The 27,772-nt window shown below is 43.1% G+C and overlaps 1 protein-coding gene across 1 annotated transcript in view; it reads left to right on the forward strand.

The window, feature by feature from the left end:
- Positions 1-255: 255 nt before the first annotated feature.
- The window catches only part of DPM1 (dolichyl-phosphate mannosyltransferase subunit 1, catalytic), a 96,693-nt gene continuing 69,176 nt past the window's right edge, over positions 256-27,772 (forward strand). Inside the window, exon 1 of the mRNA XM_085619144.1 lies at positions 256-549. Within this exon, the coding sequence (XP_085475270.1) occupies positions 329-549 (221 nt within the window). The 5' untranslated portion in view covers positions 256-328. The remainder of the gene's footprint in view (positions 550-27,772) is intronic.

A 27,772-nucleotide genomic window follows, 5' to 3' on the forward strand; every position in this document is an offset into this window, starting at 1 on the left:
CCACTGCAAACAAAAAAAATAACTAAAAGACATCATTTATAACGCAAATAGCTCTTTCACAAACGCGAGACCGATTGCATTGCAAATGCTTGTTTTTTTAAGCGCTAATTTCACTCAAATGCTCGAGCCCTGAGTGTAGGTATTACCACTGTCATAATTTCAGCCAATGAGAGCCTACCTCTCAAGAGGAAGTCTGCCTGAGCTCAGCCAATGGAAGAAGACATAATGTGGGCCAATGAGAGCAGTGCTGCCGGCAGTGTATTTTAACGCTAAACCAGGAAGAGTCCGACAGTTCGATTGTCCTTCTTTTGTTTTTAGAACTTGCCATATGGTTCATCTTGTCTCTGTTCTCTGCTTACGTTTTACGTTTTGTGTCTCTGACGCTGTAGTCAGTATCGGGAACCCTGTGATTGTAGCTGCCATGGCAGGTGACAGCAGGGAGCATGCACATTTACTGCGTGATAAGTACTCGGTGCTTCTGCCCACCTATAATGAGAGGGAGAACTTGCCGCTCATCATCTGGCTGCTAGTGCAGAGCTTCAGTGAGAGGTAGGTGGCACGGAGGGTGTAATTGTATTGGTTAATTACCTGGACTTCTCGGTCGAATTGCACTCATTTTATTGTGGCAGTAGGGTGACCATCTGGAATGGAGGCAAATTTAGTATATTGACGGCACAAAAAGTCAATTTTACGGACACATCGGAGTCGGTCAAGCAGAAATATTAGAGTAAGTGATAATATAAAATTAAGTAATTAGACAGCTGGGAGAAGAACAAGTCAAAATAGATGTATGTTCTTTGGTTTGTATACTACATAGCCGCACTGAGCAAACTCACATGTAAGTGGTCCTATTTAAAGATAGAGATCATAGCAAACGTGCGCACTAAGCAAAATTTAGCTGCCGGCATAGGGAGAATTGTCACATAGTTCTCCCCTTTTACCAATAAAGATAGCATCTGAAGCAGTGCTCTGTTTGTGAACATGGGTTCCAGCTTGTTGGCTGTAATACTACTGCTACAAGAGGCAGAGGGGAGTGAAATGTTGTGTAAGTGATTAGATCAACTTTGAGTGAATATGTGGGAGTGTGTATACATTTAACTGTGATTGTTTCAGATAAAAGTAGTGAAGATTTTTATCCAACGACTTCTACATGTGATTCGCTCTACCTCTGCGTTCATCAGCCTAGATTCAGTCTCGGATGATAGCTTCATGGTCTTGTACAAGAATTGGAAAAGCAAACCGTTTGACGTTCACATTTGAGTGCTAACAAAAGTAAAATAAAATACTGCTACACTGCAAAACAAACAAAGGACTACTTTGTATATACAGTGCATTTGTGAGATCATTTAAATTTGTAATGATAGTGTATACTTTTGAGATGTATAATAGTCCCTCATTCATTCCAAAGGAAGCAAAGAGATACAGCCAATAAAATGTGGTGAGACTAAAATACCACTGTGGTCAGATCAAGGATGCGATTGACAATGTCTTGCATCAACAGCTGAAGGTTCCTGCGGAAAAGCTACTGGTTTTGGTACCTCTGTCCATCTATTCATCGATGCACGGACCCATGTCCATCCATTATTCTATCTACCCATCTAAACACATCATTAGTTCATCTATCCATCCTCTCAACCACTGCAACCATCTACTCGGCCATCCTCCCATCCACATGCATTAATACACACACTGTCCATCCATTTATCAATCCATCCATCTATCAATCCATCCATCTACCCCTCTAGTCATCCAAACGATTCATAAACCTCTAAACCTACCTACTTAAAGCAATTGTTATCGAAACCTCAACATGCTAAAGTTAAATGAAAACCTATGTATGTAAACTTCTTGCTGCCACACTTATATATGAGAGGAAAATAGCAAAGAAAGAAAATGAAATGGAAAACCATATTAATAAATGCTGGTAAAAGTAGTACAGGAAGCAGGTTAGAGCTCTTCAAATGTCTGTCAGTTCAATTCCCTTCAGTGCTCAATAACCTTTTACGTTATGTTAAAAAAAGTTATGTTAAAAAAATAATTGTAAAGCGCACCTACACCGGATTGGTTTCATGGCGCTGCTCTAGGAAGTACCGGAGCCCTGGTGACTTACTCGAATGCTTGTCTAAACAGCCAAGTCTTGAAGAGCTTCCTGAAGCTCAAGAGGTCTGTGCAGGATCTGATTTACACTGCACTGGAAACCAGTTCTGATATCTGTTCTGAAGCAACTTAAAATTGCAGCACGGAATAGACAAATGCTTTATATTATTAGTAAAATAACGGGCAATGGACTATGGCTCAAATGACGCGTACATTTGTAAATTACGGAATTTGTGCAGAGTTGAGCAGTCTTTTTAAGCAGCAGAAGCCAATATTGTCTATCTGTGAAATGCTAACCTCCAACCAACAGGTAGCAACTGTTACTTACTGGGGGTTCTGACCCAGGAGTCCAGGAAAGGGAGGTGCTAAGGCATTGGCCTTCAAACTGTGTGGCACACCACCCTGCGGATTCGTGGCGACATTCCCAGGGGGACGCAAATTCACTAGTAAATGAAGATGGCCTGGAACCGCGACTTTGATTATTTTTTGCATTTCCAGGCGGTCTTCATTTACATGAAGCAGTTTAAGTTGGGGTTGCCATATTTTACAGAGAATAATGCCGGCCATCTGTTCACATTTTATGAATCTGCAAAATCCCAGACATGGTTAAGTAGAACTTTATATGTTCTAGTCTGTATTCATTCGTAACATGGCTTTTCTGTCCTTTTGTTTTCTTTAATTATCAATCAGGCATTTTTAGGGCAGCTATAGAACACATTTTAAAATGTTTTGTTCTATGATTTTCTGTTTAAAGTATGTATTGATAACTGGAACAAAATACTGACTTTAGGTGATTTTTTTTTTTTTTACCGGACACTAAAACTCCGGTCATGCCAGCAAGTGTGATCATGAACCCAGTGGTGGCAGGGTCAAAGACACTGCTCAAAACAACAAAATATTCTATTAGTATTTTGTAGTTTTCTTCACCTTCATGGCAATTGCATACAAAATAATGCACAGACCTTGTATAAAAAATAAATTCAAATTAAACGATTTCATGAAAATTGCACTCTTTTACATTATCAAACGTTAATGTGATCACTACAGTTGTCTGTATGTGAGTCCAGAGAGTTATAGAATTGAATCCTGCTCGGCGCAGTGCAGAATAATGGCGTGTATTTATAGTGCATGACCCAGCAAGTAACATAAATCACTGCAAATATTTGACATTATTTCACAATTTCTCTACACACAGTATATGATAGGCTACCACACAAATATATAGTCTATATGATAAAACAAGCACTTTCCAAGAATAAGTCAGTCATAAAAACTTTATTTCGGCCTGTATGGCAAAAAAAGCACAGAAAAAAATACAATATATTACATACAGCACATACAAAATATCCTTTGAGCTATGCGATTCCGAATAGTATGTTAATAAAATGAAATTCCAATCTGGTTTTTAGTTGACGAGAACGACTCCCCCTCTCGCTAGTCTTGCCACAGTTATATAAAAGACGTGAGATGCTAGTACAATACACGTACTACATGTGGTCTTTGCATTAACCCAACAATAGAGATCGATAAAGTGCATGTGCATAAACAGTGGGGCTGCTATAGCAAGAAGTCCTCTTCACTCTAAAGTGGATCTCATTAAAAAGCGCAAATGCAAACCTTTTTAACAGCATGGTGGCGGTTGCAATATTTAGAAAGCAATGTCAATAAAGTGCATAAGTCGTAACTCAGCAGGGAGATAACCTATTGCAATAATCCCATATAATTCAATGGGACCACTAATTTAGATTACAGTTCCTGAAGAGAAAAGAAAGTGCATGTGCAAAGCTTCAACAGCATGTACGTTTTTGCTTTAGATTTGAACCACACATTCTAGAATACCTGTACAGAACTAGAATGGTGCAGAGGTTAATGCAAATGAGGAGAGAAATCAAGATATTTTAAAACTATACCAATAACCCACATTTGCTAGCGTTCTCAACAATGAGAAGAAGTTAAAAATGGAACAGTATAAAAACAGTGATTGGTAAAAACACTTGTTAATTAAAATAATAGTAAACATGAAATTCATCAATTGATTGCATTCAATATAAAAAGAGAGAATGCGGCCCAGAAATCAACAGGGCAGACCTATAAATATTAGTAATAGCTGGCAAGACTGTAACTAGTGAGAAGAGGTGAGACCTACCTGGCACCCAGTGATTTCAATGAGTTGCACAACTTTTACACTACTAAGTCCAATTCCAACTTGATCCCAATGAGCAAAATACAAACCATCCATTCCAACCCGTACAGAGAACCCTCCACACAATCGTACTCGTCAATAAAGACAACCTCAAGAGAGTGAACATCACCCAGTCTCCTTCCCACACTAATCCACCACGTCTTAAATGTGTACTACTCAATTGTATGTCAGCCAATAAACACGCCTCCGATATCTTCGACCTCATCCAACACAATGATTTAGACATTATCATTCTCACTGTAACTTGGCTAAATTCGGCCTCCACCCCTTTCCTAGACCTACTAGTACCCCCGACTCACAACATAATTAGGCTAGACAGAGCGCTGAAGCTGGGGGGTGACCTTGCGTGTATTCATAGGAACTCACTCTCGATCTCTCACTTAGAGTCCTCCTCGCCCTCCTCCTGTGAATACCTTTGTCTTAACATCTCAAGTAATAACCTGCAGGTTTGCAAACTTCACATTTTTTATCATCCCCTGGAGACAATCTCTCCTTCATCAAGCAACTTGTGGAAGTCATCTCGGACAATGTCAACTCAGTTGTGTCCCAAATCTTCCTGGGTGATTTCAACCTTCACTGGTCTAACCCCAGTGACCAAGCAGTAACCTGCCTTAAAGCATTTTTGATTGATCAAGAATTGATTCAGCACTGTGACCAACCAACTCACAATAAGGGAGAAACTCTAGACCTCATTATCTCAAAAGAGCAGACCATCACACTGGATACCATTACCCCTTGCGATTGGTCTTATCACCACTGCATCCTGTTTTATATAAACAGGGAGGTGTTGTTGAGGAAGGCGCAACCTACTAAATCAAAGATCTGGAAAAGGGACCTCAGATCAATAAACTCAGCTGATCTAGCAGCCCAATGTAAATCTGCCCTCTCCTCCCAAGCAGACCTGATCGATGTTCAATTACTCACTGATTCCTACAGTTCGACCATCTCCAACATCATGGACAACTTCGCACCGCTCCAACAAAAAAATACCTCAAGAAAAATATCCAAACCATGGTACAACGACAACTTAAACACGGAGCGCCGCAACCTTAGGGCAGCTGAACGTTCCTGGAGATCCAATCCCTCCTTGGAACAACTAAAACTCCTTAGAGATGTTAGAAGCTTTTACAGAAAACAAATCAAGAACGCTAAGGCTGATTACTTCCGACACCAACTTGATCAAGCTGCTAACCGCCCCAAGAAACTTTTTGAGTTGGTCAAGCAGCAATCCATGGCAGGCCCAAGCAACTCCGAAGGCAGCACAACCTCTTGCGATGATCTTGCTGCTTTTTTCACTGAGAAATCAAGGCTCATCACCGTTGAACTCGCTACTAAGAAAGCGCTAATGCCATCCCCGGGGCCTGCACCACCTTCTGACCTCTCAGAAAAACGCAAACCAATCAGCCTGAACACCAAAAACAATGCGACATGGGACACCTTTACCCCATTCAGTGAAAAAGACATCTACAAGATTCTTCAGAACATCAATCCTTCTAACCACTCCAGTGACCCGCTGCCACCGGCCATCTTCAAAGAAATCAAGAATGCACTCATCCCCACCTGGACAAGGATTGTAAACACTTCTTTGTCACAAGACACGATCCCAGACTGCCTAAAAACAGCGCAGGTATCACCCATACTAAAAAAAACTGACGCAGATAAATCTGACCTCAATAATTTCCGCCCTATATACACCATCCTCACATTAGCCAAACTACTTGAAAAGTGCATACAATCCCAACTCTGTGCTCACATAGATAATTTCCAACTCCTAGACCAACATCAATCCGGCTTCCGGAAGGGTCACAGTACCGAATAGGCTCTCACGCACGTTATGGATGACCTCTTAAAAATGTTGGTCCAAAATGATTCCTGCCTCCTAATACTCTTTGACCTTTCTTCTGCATTCGACATGGTTAATCACGACAACCTTCTATCAATTTTGAAGATCAGGATGGGTTTCTCGGGTCGGGTGATGCATTGGTTCTCATCCTTCCTTCACCACAGATCACAAAGAATCAAGGCAAACCACTCCTTCTCCCAGCCCTCTCCAGTACTCATGGGAGTCCCTCAAGGGTCCGCCCTATCTCCTGTCCTCTTCTACCTTTTCTTGGAACCACTAGCTAACTCTCTAAATTCCACGAACATACTCTTCCATATGTACGCGGATGACACCCTACTCTATCTGAAAATCTCATCCCTGGACAACATCATCTCACTCAACACGACCCTAATCACTATGCAAAATTGGTTAACGGAGAACCATCTACTGCTCAACACCTCCAAAACTGAATTCCTTTTAATCTCTCCCCCTAACCACATTCCCAAGCTCGACCCTTGGGTGACTCACCTCACTGCCTTCAATTGCACCCCTCTCATCGTCGACTCAGCCAAATCTCTCGGAATCACCCTGGACAAACACCTAAATATGAAAAATCATATTAGCAATGAGTGTAAGGGCGCTAATCTCTTGATGAGGATACTCAGAAACATCAAGCCATTCCTTCCACAAAAGGACTTCAAGCAGGTGGTACAAGCACTGGTCCTGCCGAGGCTGGACTACGGCAGCGCTACTCTCTGCGGCCTTCCCAAATACACTCTGGCTCCCCTAAGGGCATCACTGAACGCTGCGGCCAGACTGGTCACTGGTACCAAACGAAGTGAGCACATATCCCCAGTCCTAAAATCTCTTAAATGGTTGCCCTATGAAGCTCGGATTCATTTAAAGATTTCTGTTCTAGCACACAAAGCCCTGCATTTCAAAACTCCCAGGTACCTAGCACAAAAGCTTGAACTATCCTGCGGTGGGAGAGCTTCAAGAAGCGCTATCACTCTCCTCCTGAAACCACCCATTCTTAGCAAAAAGAGAACCGGTCTCCGAGCCTTCCCCGGCGCTGCCCTAAGGATTTGGAACTCTCTTCCACCGGAAGTACGCAGAATCTCCGCAATAACTGCTTTCAAACTGGAAGCCAAAAGATTCTTAATGAACACATTTTTACCTTAACTTGGCCCAGGATCATTTGCTTGAACTCATCATTCCTACAACCATTGGCCTCTCATGTGATGCTGCCCTCATTTACCGCATTGTGTGTCCCCTTTCGTAGCCCGTTATGTTCATGCTTATTGTATTACTCTCCTTGACTCTCTGGGTAAGGAAACAAGCGAGTATTCCTATTGTTTATTCCTACTCAGTGTCGATATTGGATCTTTGCTCTACTTTTCCGCAGTATGTACCCTCTTCGTAGTCTGTTACATTCCTGTTTAGATTCATTTGATTGTGATTATGTGTCTGTACATATATTCCTGTTGTGTAATCTTTTGTTGCTAGAGATATTGGATTTATGTCCTTCCATCCTTTGTAAAGCGCTCTGATATCCTTCGGGATCATGTTTGCGCTATATAAAACTTTATAAATAAAATAAATAGTGCAGGCATTTGTATTAGTTCATTAAAATGAAACTTTCCAAAACTCAGCATCCTTATATTATTTCTCAAAAATAATAAATGTTTGTCATTTTATTTATTTATTTATAAAGTTTTATATAGCGCGAACATGATCCTGAAGGATATCCGATCGCTTTACAAAGGAAGGAAGGACATGAATCCAATATCTCTAACAACAAAAGATTACACAACAGGAATATATGTATAAGTACAGACACATAATCGCAAAATTCACAAGCAGATGCATCTAAACAGGAATGTACCAGACTACGAAGGGGGAACATACTGCGGAAAAGAAGACCAAAGATCCAATATCGACATTGAGTAGGAATAAACAATAGGAATACTTGCTTGTTTCCTAACCCAGAGAGTCAAGGAGAGTAATACAATAAGCATGAATATAACGGGCTACGAAAGGGGACACACAATGCGGTAAATGAGGGCAGCATCACATGAGAGGCCAATGGTTGTAGGAACGATGAGTTCAATCAAATGATCCTGGGACAAGTTAAGGTAAAAATGTGTTCATTAAGAATCTTTTAGCTTCCAGTTTGAAAGCAGTTGTTGAGGAGATTCTGCGTACTTCCGAAGGAAGAGAGTTCCAAATCCTTGGGGCAGCGCCGGGGAAGGTCATCATGATACTTCACATGATTCCTTGAATTAAAGCACTTCGAGACCTTTCCCGATCAGCAACCTTCAAGTACTCTAGGTCCCCATTAACAATTCAGGGATGTTTACTTTTATCAAAATTTATAGGAACCGTATTTGTAAAATTAAAAACACCTTGGTCCCCATACGCCTGGCCAACTTAAACCTCTGTTTAAATGCAGATGTCCTTTCTGGTGAATCTAGCTGGTAACAGGAAGGAGGCTAAAAGGGCCATATTCAGAGCCCTGATTGCTCTGACACTTGGGGCCTCAAAGTAATGGCCCGGGAGAAAGTGGAATATAGTAAAATCCATGACCGCATCAAAGAGAGAGGCTAGAGAAGGGGACGATATGTGGGGGTCTAATCTTTTCATTTACAAATGGACTGAGACAGCTTACCCACTTCCTCAAAGAGGAATATTTGAGACGGTCTCTGAATTATCCAATCTGGATCGCTTACATGCATCGGTGGTCCCCACTCAAAAATTGTGCAATGAAGTAAACTTTCTTTTTCATCAAGAAGACTCGGTTAATCAAAGACCGTATCTCTTCTAGCTCCCCTTTCAGCACTTCTCCCTTGGAAGACAAAGAACCCATCTCATCTTAATGAGTTTCCATCAATCTCTAAAGACGCTCTTTTTAAGTTGTTGCCTAAGGTCAAGTCTGGCTCCCTTAAGGAAATTTGCCCCCCTGCATTTAAAAAAAACATTTTCGGAGTTTCCAGATTTGATGACTGCCATGCCTAACTTATCTTTGGGCAAGGTCTCCCTTAATTTTAAAGAAGCAGTTCTTCCACGTCCTAAAAAAAAAGCTAGGGATGATTCTTTTATCTTAAAGAACTATCGCTCAATCTTTCTTCTCCCTTACCCAGCTAAAATTTTAGAGGCCCCTATTGCCCCAAATCTCGACACCTTTCTCAAAGACTCCTCCTTCTTGGACCCCCATCAGGTGGGCTTTTGTCGCGCCCATTCAACGGAATCCGTCCAACTCTCTGTAGTTGATGACATGAGAGAGGAAGCAGATAAAGGTCATGCCCAGGCTATGGTCCTTCTGGATTTATCAGCGGCCTTCGACACAGTGGATCATAACATCCTTCTCGACTGTGTGGAGGTCGCTGGCCTGCAGGGTTGAGCTTTATATTGGCTAAAGTCTTTCCTCTTGGATAGATCCCAATTAGCTCGCCTCTCCCCCTTTTGCTTCTTCAAGGTCAATTTGATTGATGGAGTACCGCAGGGCTCTTCTTTATTTCCCCCCTTCTTAGTCATTCTATATGTACACCTGTTAGTATATTCTTTTCAAAGGCAAAAAGTAAAAATATACAACTACACTGATGACATGCAGTTGTTGTTCAATCTCAAGGACACTCAAGAATCTACAGAATTCTTCCGGAACACTATGATCTTTATCCGTGACTGGATGAATTGCCATCCACTAAAACTGAACTCGGACAAAACTGGGGTGGTGATGGTCAAAAACAAACTGCATTTCTGGAGTCCTTCCTTTTGGTCTCTGGAGTTGTCACTCTCTCATAGAAAAAATAGCGGTCAAGAGCATCGGCATACTTGTTGACAAGGATTTCTCAATGAAGCCTCAGATTAAAGTAGTGACCTTCTGCTTTTTTCAGCTTTGTTTAAAATAAAAATAAAACAGGATATTCTTTTCTGTCTTGGGTAAACTAAAATATAGCGAGCTATACTTTAGAATTAGCACCTACTTCAAACCTCGTACTGCACTTAGGTTAGGTACACTGGGGTAGAACAATTTAGAAGCATCAGATGAGTATCACATTTTAGCTTATGTTATTTATGTATGTATTTTGATTAATATATGTCATAGCTACAAACCATGCTATTGCAGTATTATTTTATTTTACTGCTAACCTCGCACATATTGTACTTCACAATTTGTCTTACAATTGTAGCAATTCATATCTCTTGCACGAGAAATAAGACTGTTCAATAAACCCTTTTATTGAAACGCCCGTCTCTCTATTTCTGTGTAACTCTTTAGAAACGAAGCATGCACGATTGACTGAGTAAAACTGTTATCTATTGTTTCCACGATTCTGAGACTATTCCGATTCTAAGGGAAACAAAGTTGTCATGTTTATGCGGTTGTCAGAGACTAATCCCTTCTTGTATATTCAAGAAGTTTCTAGTGACCTCTGAGTTAGCTGGCACACACAAGTAATTAAGTTTAATATACTCAATAGAGACCTACTGACGTTAGTCCTATGTCAAATCTATAGTGTATGTTATTCCAATGCGCAGAACCTATCAGGGATATAGGAACTACACTACATGGCGCCCAACGGTTTAGTAAGGCATTAATTTAACGCTAGATACTGAAGTAACTCAGTCGTGCTTTTCTCAGAGACCCTCTACTCCTAAAACTCCATAAGACGTCTGGAGTGGGTAGGGATAATATCTGCCATAGCTGAATAGGACGAAAGTCCTATGTATTAGCTGTTTAGTTTTGTTGTTAAACGTTGAAGGATACAGTGTTCCAACATATTGTGCACCTTATCTTTGTTTGCTTGAAGCTTTCTCTGCAATTTTTCATTAAACAATGTGCGACACCGGATATGTTGTCGTCGACAATGGTACAGCTGCGGCTGGCCTTACAGGTCTTAATGAAGACGAGGTGGGTGTTATACACATCCCACCGAATTTAAGGAGAGCCATCACTCTAAAACTTATAAAACTTGGTCTGACACCAAGAGGTGGTAGAGCAGTTTTTGTGATAGGGGCACATGAATCTCACCAGACAGAGGTATTCTATTCAAGGATAGTATTCCCAGAATTAAATCCAGTAACACATATGTTTCACTTCTACAAAGAAGATGAACCATCTGAGGAATATATTCCTTTCGAGGATATTGAAATTCCACTCGCATACCAGGAGCATGAGCTCTGGTTTAAAGGCGCCGTAAAACATTACAATCACATTACCAGGCTCGGTCCACTAGGTAGACCAGGAGCAACATGGCCGATTTTAGCCGGCTATACACCTTATCCTGACATTGAAACTATGTCAGACGTAGATTTACTTGCTCAACTCAAGGAATTAATCAAGATATATAGACTATTGGTTCAATATGTCATGCGGTCTTTCACAGTCCAACAACCATTAACAATTCAAAATCCAGCACCTCATCAGGTGAATACGTAAAAAATTACTCCACAGACTTTATACTCCATCATGGGTAAATTACCTGCAAAACGCGAACAAATTCCATTCTGGTTAGCTCAAAAAATTACTCAAATTGAAGCAGTTTTTCCTAATACTACCCCTTTTGAAAAACACAGAATTTTAACAATTTGTTTACCAATGGGGATCACACCACAGCTGGAAGACTGCACCTCTTGGGGCACAGTCTTTGCTGCTATCTACACAAAAACACATGGTGTTCCGTCAATGGCGGTAATACTGGATGTCCTAAAACAGATTCAAAATGAATACGGGCAGAGCCTGCTCTGAATATAGGTGTGAAGTTACTTTAAAATTTCAACCAGGTGTCAGCAATAATATTATCTAATATTAAAGGTGAAGCAGAATCAGTGGCGATCCGCCAGAAACTAAGGGAATTTGATGTAACAGAACAACCTCAAGAACTAGCCAGAATAATTGAAAAATCCTATGAGGAATTAGGCAGAGACAGTCTGGGAGGGAAACCAGTAAAACCACAACTGTCTGAAAGTCCTGATAAGGTCTTTCCTAAAAACACTCCTACCTCTTCTAAAAAGAAGTGGGAAAATAGTAAACAGAATTCCAAAGAGAAGCGTTCTCATTCCCGAGGCAGTTCTCCACAGAAGGAGCCTTCTGAAAGGAGGTACAACCTCAGGAATAGGGATAATTTGAGAAAACCTGACCGATATCAAGATAATGATACACGTTCCTCTCGTACCTTTCAGATATCGTCACAGACATCCGAAAGAAGAAGACGGTCAGAAAACAAGGAAGAACGAGTAAAGTCCAAAGACGATCAACACGTTCAGAAAAATAAAGCAAAACCTCAATTCTCCAAGAAAAAGGTAGCAGGTCTGAAGATCAGACATGCCGAGAATACTGAGAACCCAACTCGTGAACGGAGAATGGGCCCAGACCATGCTGGACAGTGCAGCAGAAGTTACAATAGCTCGCCAGAAACTGAAGGGACTTCTGGAGACAGTGGACTTGAATGAAGACATACAAGTTGAGACTGTAGACACCAGGGTTAGTTCTCCATATAGGTTATATGAAATAACACTCCGGATAGAGGAGACATTCCAAGAAAAGTGAAAGCACTCTTTTGGGAGCATCTTTCAAAGGGTTATGATATACTTCTACCAGAACAGGACTGGCCACCAGAATTTGTCAGGGAGTGCCCACATGGCGAGGACATCATTATGCCTGCCTTCTCCAACCATGTTCCAGTTCATTTAAAATATACTTTAGCCAGGAAATGGGCAGTAGCCCAAGCCCCAGCACTGTATAAAAATCATGTAGGATGGAATGAGGACTCGCCTCACCAAAAAATCCACTTAAAAAATCAACCGACTGCACAAAGGCAGTACCCAGTTAAGCAAGAAGCTAAAAAACAGGTCGGGGAGATTTTAGATCAACTTGAATATGAGGGGGTGATTGAAACATGCACCTCATTAATGAACAATCCTTTGTTTCCTGTCTCCAAACCAGACAATACATATCGTCTAGTTTTAGATTACAGACTCTTAAATTCCTGTTGCAAAACATTTGCAGTGCAAAATTCACACTGTACAGCATTAATGAATAACATTGTGCGTAAAAAGTATAAAACCACATTAGACATTTCAAATGGCTTCTTTTGTCAAAATATTGCACCAGAAAGCAGATATTTGACCGCTTTCTCAATAATGGGGACCCATTGTCAAATTTGTCGACTGCCTCAGGGATTCAAAAACAGGCCTGGGTTATTCTCAGCAAGGGTAACAGAGTTACTACAAACTTATGATGACGAGGCATTGTCATATGTCGATGATGTATATCTGACAGACGATGACCTGGATAGGCACTTGAACAGGGTGAGCACAATAATATTGGGCTTCGCCTCAGAGGGTTACAAATTCAACTTTAAAAAGTCAAGAATTGCCCACCTCAACGTCCTTTTCCTAGGATATGAACTATCAAGTGAAGGCAAAAGCCTGGCAGCCAACTTTTTAGAAAAGTGTGCGCTGCTCCAACCTCCAAAAACAATGAAGAATTTACATTTGATTCTAGGATTCCTGAATTTTGGAAGAACTTACATTTTAAATCATGCAGAAAGGGTTAACCCTCTCTACGAATTAATCAAACCTGATTTTAGAATAACACATTGGACACAAAAACACACAGAAATTTTGCGTTCATTCCAAACAGACATGTTAGCAACGAAACACTTGCAAACACACGTAAACGTACGTAACTTAGTGATCCGAATCATTCCGGGTCAGTGCGGATTCACCTACTTAACTTTTAACGAAGGTGAAAAAGTACCAATTGCATACAAATCCCACTTGTATACACAAGCAGAAATGAAATTCACTTCTACAGAAAAAATTCTGACAGCAGTTCAAACCGCTGTAGCAAAAGAAAGAGCCCTAGCACAGGGAAAACGCATTATGATTGTGACTCCTGTACCAGCCCTAGAGGCAGTTACAAAGGCTAGCATTCCAAATGCAAAATGCTTTACATCCGAGATAGATACAATGGGTTAATTCTCTTGCTACAACTGATGTTGAATACGTGTTTGATCCATATTTAAAAACACAAGCATTCCTGCAATATGAACATGAATGTCCTCTGCCTACTGAAATTCTCCCTCTTGACCAGTACGAATTTATAATTTATACTGACGGATCTGCACAGCCCGCTACGGGGAGTAAACAAGCTTAAAGTGCAGCGTGTGCTATTGTTAAAGGTCGCATGCGAGATGGGAAATTCAGACCAATGGTCACAAAAACCCAATCTCTAGGAGATTGTACAGCACAGCGAGCTGAACTACAAGCATTTAAGATGGCCCTTGAAAATACGGATCGCGAATTCCCCACACTGATAGTGTGCGATTCTTTTTACTGTGTTCTATCTTACAATGAATATTTACAGAATTGGATTCAAAATGGTTTCAAAGATGCAAAAGGTGGCACAATCAAGCACAAATTGCTTTGGGAACAAGTAGTTCAGTTTCGAAACGGACTACAAAACACTCACGTGATACACACGCTGAGTCACCAATGTGATGGCGTTCACGTTGAAGGGAATTCATTGGCTCATGAAGCTGCGAAAAGGGCTGTGCAAACGGCTTCCATAGCTGCAATCACTCGTTCAAAAACGAAAATAGACAGCAAAATACTGCTGGCTGTCAATGCATCAAGCAAAGGCAGCGGTGCAGCATTACCTATAAAGTTTCCACTCAAATACTCATATAATTGATGCGAATGGCGTTCCGTTTGTTTGAATCCCTGGAGTGGGGGATAGAGTAATTCCAAACAGGGAACGTAGAGCAGCTTTGATTTTCGAAGCGCATCTGGGAGAGGGTCTGATACATCAGGGGATCTCAAAGACAATTTTAGAGTTAAAAGAGATGTACTGGTGGCCAGGGATGAATACTCACATTCACATCTTCATCAATAACTGTATAGCATGCAATAGATCGCAGTACAGAATGCCACCAGACACCTGACTACAAAATAGCCAGCCAAGTTCAGACACCATTGTTAGACAGCATTAGACTAACTACATGCATGTGTCCTCGTGGACGAATACAATCCCAAAAACAATAAGTCTAGGTTCCTATAGATGTGGCCCCAGCGCTCGGCTGACGCTCAAACTGTTATAAAAGATTTGCGAGTCTTTATCGGCACATACGCAATAGGCACGCTACATTCTGGCCAGGGTCCTGTGTTTAGCTCTAGGGCTTACAAAGAAGCCATGGCCAGTCTGGCTGTAGCATTGCGGTATTCTTCTCCATTCCATCCTGAGGGAAATTCTGTTGTGGAAAGAAAAAAACGGGACATAAAGCAGTCTATAACAGCTAGGGTATTGGGTTCGGGTGATGGGTGGGTCAAACATTTATATGGGGTCCAGCGCGCTATAAATAACTTGCCAAGAAGTTCTTTAGGGGGTGTCCCTCCATATGAGGTCCTGTTTTGGACTAGAATGTTGGTTCCGGACTTAGATATGAAAGGCACAGTGGTGGAAAACAAACAATTTGATATCAAAGATCGTTTGGCTGTTTTACAGGACTTAAATGACCTAAGAAAGCAACAAAACAACGTGGTCCTGAAGCCAACCACCACTGGGAAAAATCCGGCCATCCTAGCAAGGCCTGTCTGGATCCCAAAGCTTGGGGATCTAGACAGAGAAAAGATTGCGGATTAGAAGGAATTTGGGCCATCATACAGACAACCAGTACCTGTCCTAGCAATCCACGCATCAAGAACAGTACTTTTGCCGCCCCTTGCTGGTAGAAAGGAGAAAAGATTTGTGTCCATCGACCAGATCAAACCACACTATCTGCCCGATACGGAACAGTAGGCCAAGTGGACTCCGCCAATGTAGCCGACGCACTCCTCTAGCTACAATCCAAGAGGTTCAAACTGAGAGACTCATCACCTTTGAAGATTCGACAGTAAGAAATAGAGGACTAAGCAGCAAAGCTATGGACCTTGTACCTCTTGAGACCCAAATAACAGTTTGTCCAGATACACCGGTTTACAACGAAGTAACAAGTGATCAACTGGTTCCAGCAATTTCATCAAATACGGATGCAATTCCAACCATTGACAGAACTGCTTCTGGCTATTTCATGAACTTTGATATCTTTTCTGAGGATCCCAGCGAGCCTGAAATGACGCCAGTACACAGAACTTTCAAAGAACAAGCAACAGACGTTTTTCATCTACTGGAAAACACTTATCTGGTTTCACCATGGATTGAAGTATGGATTGTTTTGGGAATATTCTTCTTTCTACTTTGGTTAGCTCTGGTAATAACTCTGGGTATGCTGATTAATGGAAGATATATTCAAATGAACACAGCAAGTAAAAGAGTGAACTTACTTCTCCAGCCACACAAATCATCCCATCGTGAAGCAAGAGACTTGTCAGCAGTGAACATCACAGCGATTCCTATACCTGATGGTATAGTTTGGAACAACACCGAATATGAAATGTTTGGCCCGTCGGAGCTTTTGAAGATTCCACATTTAATTTAAATTTAATTAAGTGACTTTATTACCTCCAGTACCTTTTCTGATGATTGGGACTTCGAGACTGTTAATAATATGATGTCTGATCTAGAGATGTCAACTGCATTTACTAATAATGAATATTTACAAGGTTCATCAGACTATGAACAACTGTATTGTTATAACCACTATGGACATCATTTCTTGCATAAATCTGCAACACCTAGAAATGTATTTGTGTATAACCAATGGAAACATTGTCCTACGCCATCAAAGGGTAGCTCGAAAACATTTGCAATGAAATTTCCATATTTTTCAGGATTTAATATCTCGAATGCAGAGACATTTTAGTTTAAGAATGTCAACAAGACAGGAATGAAAAATATGTTAACGAATACCAAACAGATTTATTCTACAGCCTTTATTGCCCAACTGTCTAAATAGGGTTACGACTTTTGGAAAGACAACATTGAGACGAAAACTGTCTGGGGTACTAAAGATTGGCAAGTACAGGGAATAGAAGCTTTGTTTAGAGCCTGTATCATCCCTGAGCAAATTATGTTTTTGAATGACACTGTCCAACAAACATCATGCCTTGGAATAGCCAAGATAAAAGACATGAACACTCCGTCTATACCTGCACCTACACGTAAAAGCACTACACAGGGGGAGGTCGACGTACATACTATTTTGAATCAAAACAGATCAGATCCTGAATGGAAAAATGGTTGCTCTGGCCCTTAAACACAAACAACTGTCAATATAGATTCCTGAATAAAACACAAGGTTTTACCTTTCATAGGCCAGACCCACGTTATGTCCAAAGACAGCATCTGGGGTAACAACTTACAGTGTAGGGAAACTTTCCCTTGATTGGCTACAGATAGCTACACTAGAGGATGTAAAACAACATTTAACTTTACTTCAAGAAGACGCAGATCTTAGGGAATTCTTGCTAGGACCAAGAAAACCGCGTCAAAAACGTTTCATATATGCCAGTATCTACGCTGCTTATAATGAAGCATGGAAGATCACCCAAGCAGAGACTGCAGAACGAATACGAGAAATTGATCGTATTAATTTAGAGAAATCTCTCTCTGTATTAGACAATGGGTTAACGACTCTATCAGCCAGGATATATTCTTTGGACAGTTTTGTATCCTCTGTCATAGACATCATGGAACAAGACTTGGTCATGTGGCAAGATGGTCAGTCACAGCTACGCTCTATCATGCTATTAGGCTGGACGCTTCAAAACCTGCGTTCTGGCTATGTGCCTTGGCGTTTAATCAATACTACGTCACTGTTTGCAGAATTCTATCTCACTGATAGACAGATCAAACTGGCACAAAGGGGAGCAGACTATACGGTGCTGAGCATTGAAAAACTGGAGAAATTACCATTCACAGTGGCAGAAAAAACAGCTACTGAGTGGATCATGCATGGTAAGATTACTCTGCCTATTACGACTTTCCATTTTCAGTATTGCCCAAAAAATATACCAGCAGGCAATTAAGAAAGGTAGGGTAAAGAATACATCAAGACATCCTGGGATTTACGTTACACACACACACATGTTGGAGTGGGGGACGTGACGTGTTTATTAAAACTGTGAACACGCACTAAGCGGTTCTCTCCTTTGTCAGGGTATTCATTTATACTGGGCCTATAACGGTTCCACTACAAACGTATCCTGCCACCTGCACGGTTCACCGGCAGCAGTGATTAATCCAATCTTTAGTCAACTTTCAAATGGGAGTTACATTATGTTGAATGATCACAGCTGCTGTGGCGTGCTGCCAGGTATCCCATATCTAGTAACGGTTACATCTAGGGTCACTTGTTGTATGCAAGTCTTGTTTCCGCAAATAGACATAGTCAGGGAGTCGCCTTTATGGGCTTCACTGAATATCTCTTCTATACGAGTTGATACTCTAAGCAGAATGAAAGCCATTCTTTTAGAAAAAACTGTGCCTTTGACCTCTGCCAAAGAAACCTATGATCTCCAAGTCGCAAGGACTTCTGCAGAGATACATACCCTTTTCCATACAAACTGCCCTGTGCATTTCTCAGAAATGTTAGGTCGTATCTTAAACATATCTGATACGAGCGGTATTGTACATGTATTTAAGAACGTGTGTGCAGGACTGTTAGCACCTTTTCAAGCAGTCCTCGGAATTTTTCCAAACTTCGTGCTCTCTGTGTTTGGCGGACTGCCGCTCCTTTTAGCACTCGTTGCAGGGATACTATTTTTGCTCCTACTGCTACGATATGGCAAGCCAAATCACCAGCGACACCCAGTTCACCATGGAAAGAACTCTATTGGGGATGAAGTGTCGTGAGCGCATTGTCCAAATTCTGGGTTTTCCTTGTCTACGAGAATTAAACACCACTTGGTTTCTGTCATTCAGACCAATTTGGCAAGATTGAATCTTACCTGTTCTACGCTGCCTGCTATGCGGTGTAGAATGTGTGCTGGACATTTGTCTGACACTCCCATCAGTCATGCCTACGGATATCGATACTCTGCTGGACCCGATAACGGACCATGCTATATGTTGTCCCCAGCGGCTACCAATCCTGTTGGCGGCATTCATTGAGATCTCACAGACGCAACATGCTACTGCTGAGGTACGAGGTATTCCAACTCTCACCCACAACGGTAGATGACTTGTTGTCTACAGGATTAGAACATTTTATGTTTTCTCCATCCTCACACCCTGACTTTTGTTTCAAGCACACTGTCTTCCGGAGAAACTCTGAATTTGGCCTTTATTCTTTTTCAAACGTAATACTGACTTTGGAACTTTCTATGATTATATTTTTTCTTTTCTCTTCCTGTCCTAAAATTGTGTTTTTCATTTTTTGGCACAGTAATCTGCTATTAGTAGAACTATTCATAGAGAACAGAATTCTTTGATTACACTTCCAGGGACAGTATGCCACCTTGTCATGAATAACATTTTGACTTGTGTAGCCTGATATGAAATGGTTTCGGCACCTTTTTTCTTCTGTATTTACGAGCAATTTCATCACATGTATATATTTTGGTTCATTATCTAGCATTCCAATGTGATCCTATGCTTAGAATGGAACATTGCCTTTAATATGTACAACACTTTATGCATAGCATTGGTTTTGAAATGTATTTTTAAGACTTATTTTTAGATACGTTTTTAGCTTATTTTAGCAAACCCATGCGGTATTCTGCTTTAAGATATATATTGGAATGTTTAGGATTTAGTAACGTCGTTCATACGAAACTAGAGTGGGTGTTGTGTGCAGATTTAGATTCCGTATATAGGTTTCCCGATTTATGCCCTTATATAGGTACAATTCACATTGCCCTTATTTGGACATAGAGAACCGGCCCTTATTTAGACATTGTCCGTACAAACCAAATACAGGCATGGCCACCTATAGCCGTCCATCCACGTCACAACGAATTCTTGGAAAACCAGACCCTTAAGCCTTTAGGAATTTCCCCCAGCTTGAATATTGATTTCTCCAAGAACTCATTAAGTATGCATGAACATCTATTCCTTAGGGGTTCATTCATGACGTTCCTCTGCCCGACTTTAACGTGAATACTGGCATTCCTAGACACCTACAAGGTATAAATATACCAGCACTTGCCCTGGCAAATTGCGGTTCCCGGAGGATTCGATCCAACCCAGAAAACGCGGTTAGCCACGGCAAGTTCGGAGGGAGATCGCGTTCCAGCCTGATGCACTGACCTGACGCTGTCATCCTCCTCGCAGAAAATCCAGCTCCAGTGCTCTCTGACTTCCCTTGCCGGGGGTTAGAGTATCGAGTCCAGAAAAGAGATTCCAACCTCTCTCATTCTAAGGTATGGAGCTGGCTAGAACTTAGAGAAACGTTTGGCAACTCTTGGCTAAACTAAAATATAGCTAGCTATACTTTAGAAATAGCACCTACTTCAAACCTCGTACTGCACTTAGGTTAGGTACACTGGGGTAGAACAATTTAGAAGCATCAAATGAGTATCACATTTTAGCTTGTTATTTATGTATGTATTTTGATTAATATATGTCATAGCTACAAACCATGCTATTGCAGCATTATTTTATCTTACTGCTAACCTCGTACATATTGTACGTGCAGTCTGTCTTACAATTGTTGCAATTCATATCTCTTGCACGAGAAATAAGACTGTTCAATAAACCCTTTTATTGAAACGCCAGTCTCTCTATTTCTGTGCAACTCTAGAGAAACAAAGCATGCGCGATTGACTGGGGTGAAACTGTTATCTATTGTTTCCACGATTCTGAGACTGATCCGATTCTAAAGGAAAACAAAGTTGTCATGTTTATGCGGTTGTCAGAGACTAATCCCTTCTTGTATATTTGAGAAGTTTCTAGTGACCTCTGAGTTAGCTGGCACACACAAGTAATTAAGTTTAATATACTCAATAGAGACATACTGACCGTAGTCCTGTGTCAAATCTATAGTGTATGTTATTCCAATGCGCAGAGCCTATCAGGGATATAGGAACTACACTACAGTGTGAACCAATAGAGCCTCGCCCTGAATCCTCGAAGGTAGTTTGGGGCGTAGCAGTATTCAATTGAGAAGAGTCTTGGAAGAAGTCCCACTTTTGCGGGTGCTCACTTCCTCCCAAATCACTGACCGCCACTGGACAGCCCACTGCAACTGGGAAATCCGAGGCGGCCATTTCTCCCTCATGCACTGTTAACCGTAACTTCTGCAGGACCACTCTACATCTGGAAGGCCCCCCAGAATAATGTAAGAAGTATACTATACAATTCCTGAAAATATGCCCCAGGGAGCTCTACCAGTAGTGCCTCAAAGAGGTAAAGGAGACGCGGTAACAGGACCGTCTTGGAGATTGCTATTCGTCCACTGACGGATATCGGCAGGGTACTCCAAAAGGGAATGGACCGCCGTGCAGCAGATAGAGCTTGGGCAAAGTTAAATCTGCTGTCCTATAAACATCCACTCCTTAATACCACATAGTGGCATGCTGCCATCAAAGCGCTGGTATAGTGGCGGATTAGTCGTCGTCCTCTGAGGTGGGTCACAGGGTAAGGCACATGATTTGTGCCAGTTAACTTCCAGTCCAGATAGTCGCAAAAAACTTGTTGTGGCCGACATTGCTCCCTCCAAGTGAGAAGGTCCCCCACGCATATTAAGTAGCATCTCGTCTGCATATAGCGCGATATACTCATGGCTTCCCAACACTAGTAGACCCTGTTAATGCCCACCCTGCCACATTGTCAGTGCCAATGACTCTAGCACCAGTGCAAACAGGGGTGATATGGGGCAGCCCTTCTGAGTAACTCGCTCCACAGCACACTCCTCAGAAATAACTGAACCTGTCTTGATTCTTACCATCAGCTGAGTGTACAGCAGCTTAGTCCATTTAACAAATGATACTGCAAATCCCATCACAAGTGAGGTAGCATATGGGTTCACGCACTACTCTGCCATGCACAACACTCACACTCGCATAGACTACTGGCTGGTGTCCAAGAGCCTGGTGGCTCGAATCCTGCATTGCGAGCCTCTTCCGCGCACTTACTCTGATCATTCACCCGTGGCTCTGGAGTTGAAGCTACGTGGCCAGAGGGCCACTACGTTTATTAGGCGGGTTCCCCATCCTTACTCCCTGCTGGACTCTGTCCTTAAGATCAATGTGGGATCTGTAGAGAGCTTTGCCACAGTGTGGGAGACACTTAAAGTTTATATAGAGGTGTTGGTCTCAAAGCATTGCAGAGTGTTGAAATCCCTGAGGGACAGATTGTCACTCCTGGAGAGAGAAATAGCCAAACTGGAGTCGAGACACCAAAGCTTAGGTGATAATATATAGAAATACCATCAAAACAGCCAATAGCAAAGTGGTCCACATGGACAAATATGCAACAGCTAGGCTATGTGGAGAGGGGGAACGAGCGGGGGCCACTTTAGCAGCCCTGATTCGCCCTGACGAGAGACTGGGGGATCGCAGCTCTGTGAGATAAGAAAGGGTGACCAATATGAGACATACCACATAGTGGCTAGATTCCGCAGATACTGTGCTGAGCTATATCACACATGTGTTACGCCAGTTGAAGGGGTTACAGCTGACTATCTGGAGCACATAGCTATGACATGGATAACTACGGAACATAGAAAACATTTGATGGCACTGTTATGCCCTGCTGAGATACGTTCTGCACTTGCAAATATGCAATCTGTTAAGGCGCCAGACAGGATTGGCTCACAGAAGCCTTTTAAAAAGCTTATCAGGACTTAAATATACCGCTCTTGGTCACATTGTATGACGAAATGGTACAAACCGGCATGATGCTCCCCTCGATGCAAGAGGCCCTGATTGTTACTCTTCTAAAGACGTGCAAACAACCCAATGAGTGCTCTTCGTAAGGCCCCTTTCTCTCTTAAATGTTGACCCCAAACTGTACGCTAAGGTATTAGCAAACAGATTGGAACCCTTGATGCTGGGAGTGATGCGTCCAGAACAAGCTGCATTTGTACCCGGTCGCAGCATTACCTATAATATAATATCCGTACACTCTTTGGAGCCATACAACAAATAGACCCAGAGGTGAGGAGAGCTGCCATTTTCTTAGACACTGAAAAAGCGTTTGACTCTGTCGAATGGATATTCATGCGAAGCGTCCTCCGCAGAATGAGTGGGTGAGATGTTCTGCGCCTGATCAAGGTTTTGTACGTGACACCGGTAGCTCGAGTCCGAGTGGGCAACACGGTCACATCAGTATTCAATATCTCCCGAAGTACCAGACAGTGGTGCCCATTATTGCCTTTGCTGTATGCAGTAGTGGCGAGCCGCTGCTGTGTACTCTACGCGAATACCATGGGCACAGAGGGCTGCGCTTCCCAGGTTACTATCCTATAATCTCGGCATATGCAGACAACATCTTCATTTATGTCCAGAACCCGGAGAGGAACCTCTCTCTTATCCTCCGAGAGGTGGTGTGCTTCGGAGGTCTCTCTGGTTTTGACATCAATTGGGTCAAAACTATAATTTACCTATTGACCCCGACAGGACACCAGTCGCCTTAGAATTCCCACTGCATGGGACAACGGATCAAACTGCCACTGTCGCTAATGGGACGAGTTGCTATCATGAAGACAGTGGTCCTCCCAGATTCTAGTTTCAAAACATTCCAATACTACTACGGCGCTCTGTATTTGTCACACTTTGATCCCTGATGATCAAACTTGCCTGGGCTGTGAAACTGCGAGGAAAAAATGGGATATCCTTACCATGCTGTATGATAGCGGAGGCCTCAACGCACCAGACCTAGAGCACTTTAATAAAGCAGCAACTGGAAAGACAAGCTGGCTCCCTTCTGTACTGCCCACATGTATCAGTGGACTGGTGTACCTAGTTCCAGATAGGGCTCGAAAAGAGTGGCAATGGCATTAGGGATTATCAAAATGGGAGATTTACTTCAGGAGGGGGTAGTAAAAGGCTGGGAGGCATTTCACGATAGGGCAGAGCGGCTGATGGCTCTAATTTGCTTTCAGTATTTCAGAGTCCGACACACAATACGAGACCTCCTAGCTGAGGACATGCAGGAGCCTCAGGCCATGCCAGCACTTTCCTCCCTGATACAATCAGACGCCCCCGCTAAGTGAGTAACAAAACTTTACGCCTTTGTGCAGGAAACACTCAGACCAGGGAATGAGGAAAGTGCGATTGGAATGGAAAAGAGATATAGGCAGGGCCATTGATGATGATTGTTGGAGGTACTGTTGCTCTATGACCAAAAATGTATCATTGAATGGGCAACACAGACTGGGTATACTAAACAGCAGAGAGGCTATTCCAAAATGGGTTATAAGACACAGCGGAATGCCAACGATGCCAGGAGTGGGAGGCTGGTTTTTACATGTTGCATGGTATTGCCCGAATATATGTATATCTGGAGGGCAGTCATTTGGGAACTAGAGACTATTATAGGCTCTACCTTGGACATGGACCCGTTATTGGCCCTGCTAGGATATGAGAAAGGAATAGATAAAGAGGATAGGAGATTAGTAGCTACAGCTGGCCAAACGCTGGGTTGCGATTGAGGTGGGCCAGAGTTCCAGTCCCCACCATGACGGATTGGCATACCAATACTGTATACTGTTGCACACAGTCAGATGTATAAACTAATTACCCCTCCCCCCCCCCCCCATCCTCTCAAAGCTGCCCCAAGGACTTTTTTGGGGACCATACCAAACATACTTAGTGGGTAAGGAAAAGGGGAACCTGAGGGAGAGGAGGTATGAGGAACGGTTAAAACTGCTTCTATCAGAATTGGACCATGTAGATGTGAAATGAAGGTGTGTGCATAATATCCATGTTACATGAAACCACGACAGAGGGCTTTGTGTTAGATGCTTGTGAAGAATACGGGATGGTTGCACATATTCACTATCAGTATGCTGAATCATGATGTGATGAACGACTCTGGAAATTAATATATGTGGTCTTGCTGTATCCAGTTGTCAAGAATTCCTGTCATGCGAGGGGAGGAAAACGGTAACCAGCGAAAACGGACTACATCTCCCAGGATGCTTAGCGGTTGAGAGGTTATGTAAACAGGAGAGCTGTTACATAACTCAAGGAAAACACGCCCTTATGTAAACAGGAGAGCTGTTACATAACTCAAGGAAAACACGCCCTTATGTAAACAAGAGAGCTGTTACATAACTCAAAGAAAACACGCCCTTATGTAAACAGGAGAGCTGTTACATAACTCAAAGAAAACACGCCCTATAAAGGGAGGAACCGGGAGGTACAACGCTGTCGGATATTGTGTTTACACCGACGTACCTGCTTCGTGAAGAGCAGTGTTCCGGAGTGGTGCTCCAGAAAGGCAAGAACGGAGGTAGGTCGAGTCGTTACTCCCTGGGCCGTGTCTTGCCCCATCGTCACCTGTGAAGGACCCGGAAGCTCTACCGGTCAACCATTGAGCTTCGCTTTTTGACTCGGCTGAGTCAAAGCGCAGTGGCGCTTTTGCTGGTTGGAGTCGTAACTCCCAGCCCGACCAGAGATACAGGGACTGCCAGCTGTAAACGCACACCAGGAGGTGTTTGCCGCGTTACAGACTCGGAAGTCCACAGGATCGATCGAGCGGCTGCTCTCGGTTCAGTCTTCTTGCTTTTGATTGGGGGTATCGGTGACGCATCACCAGGTGGTGACTCCGCGTCCCGGTGCAGTCTGAGGAAGAGGTTGAGCGGCTGCTCCCTTCAGGTAGAGACCCCGGCTGGGTGTTTCCCTGACTCCTCGATTCTCCCCAACACTCTTCGTGCCCCTCACAGCCTACCGATTGGCATTGTTGGCCATTTCATTTCTGCCCTCTGTTGGCATACGCCGGGATCGGCGTATATGCAGAGGACGGTTAGGACCATCCGTGCTGTGGGCTGGTAACGTACTTAGCCTGGAGGATTCCAGTGACTATAACTTTTGTTTATTCTTTGTATTATTTTTGCCTTCATTAAAATAACTAACCCTTCACAAGTGGTTGCGTCCTCATTATCGTGTCTGTTAAACGATCCTGAGACGTTCAGGGCGTTACAAAATATCCGACCATTTATAACACTAACTGTCTCCCGGTCGATAACAGACATGGCAACATTTGATGATGTGCTGGCTGCTTTAGCGACCGTGCAAGTTGAATTGGCTGCCTCTAGGCAAGAAACAGCCGATGTAAAAACCAGACTGGATGCTATCCAATTGGACCCGCTCACGCCCAGCACCTCCCTCACGAACCAGACCCCTGCGGTAGTAGTGGAAATGCCGGTAGCCATCCCCTTGGCAACACCAGAGAGGTACAGTGGGGATCCTAACACAGTGCAGGTATTCCTCACACAAGTGGCGCTACATTTCTCGTGCAAACCAAAGGCGTTCCCCACGAGTCAGGCTCGTGTGGCTTTCCTTATTTCCTATTTGGCTGGAAACGCGGCACAATGGGCCGTACCTCTGGTGAGCAGGGACGACCCCATCTTATGTGATTGGGGTGCTTTTCGCGAGGAATTCCTGAAGGTGTTCGACAGAAGGGCTGACTCGTACACGGCGGACCGTGAAATTCTTGAGTTGAAACAGGGATCCAACGACCTGGTGCAGTATCTCAACGCGTTCCGAAGGCTGGTTGCGGAAACCAAGTGGCCTGTTGCTAAACAGACGGCGCTCTCCCATCACGGGCTGTGCGATGAGCTCAAGGACGCCGTGGCTCATATTGACCCTCAACCCAAGACATGTGAGGGCCTTATCAACCTGGTATTACGGCTGGAACATAGGCTAAGTGAAAGAAAGGGGGATCATGGGAGAAAAGGAAAATCCCTTCCATCCTATGTGACGGTGGGAAGTCCTGAAACTTCCACCGCATCCAAGGGAGAACCCATGGACATCGGCGCAATACGAGCGAGCCTCACAGCCACGGAGAAAGAGTCACGCCGTAAACAAGGATTGTGCCTATATTGTGGCAAAAAAGGCCACTACGTACGTGAATCCCCTGCCAAACCTAAGACGTCACGTTATCGTGCCAACCGGTCGGTAACAGCCGTGGTGGACATACCGGCGGAAAACTAGAGGACTCCCAGACCAAAGAAGGGGCATCTCGGAGTCACTCATCCATCCCTTCACTTTCCAACTCGGTCACTAAGGGACAACGACACCTGTTTCTCACGGTGCACGTGGGAGTGCATGACCAGTGGATACCCGTTGTGGCCATGGTGGATTCAGGGGCCACTGGCATGTTTATGGACCACAACGAGGCATGCAGGCTAGGGCTAGTGCTTCTTCCCAAAGCGGTACCCGAAGACGTCTATGCTGTAGACGGAAGGCGATTGGTGACGGGGCCCATCGGGCAGCACACGGGGGTCCTTCCGATGAGATATGGGAGGAACCATTTGGAACAAATCGATTTTAACATCATCCGAGCGCCCCAATATGGCGTCATATTGGGATTGCCGTGGCTACAGAAACACAACCCCTTTGTGGATTGGCCAACACATCGCATCGAAATGACGTCACCGTATTGCATCCTGCATTGTGGAATAAGAACGGAATCCCTTGACCCAGATGAGAGCGGGAGTCAGACGGTGGCGACAGCGGCAGAAAAAGATGTGGCTCTCCCCCAGGCTTATCACAGTTTTGAGGATGTATTTGATGAGGTGAAGGCGGAAGTGCTACCACCA

The sequence above is a fragment of the Triturus cristatus genome, chromosome 7 (genome assembly GCF_964204655.1).
Source record: "Triturus cristatus chromosome 7, aTriCri1.1, whole genome shotgun sequence".
Lineage (NCBI taxonomy): Eukaryota > Metazoa > Chordata > Amphibia > Caudata > Salamandridae > Triturus > Triturus cristatus.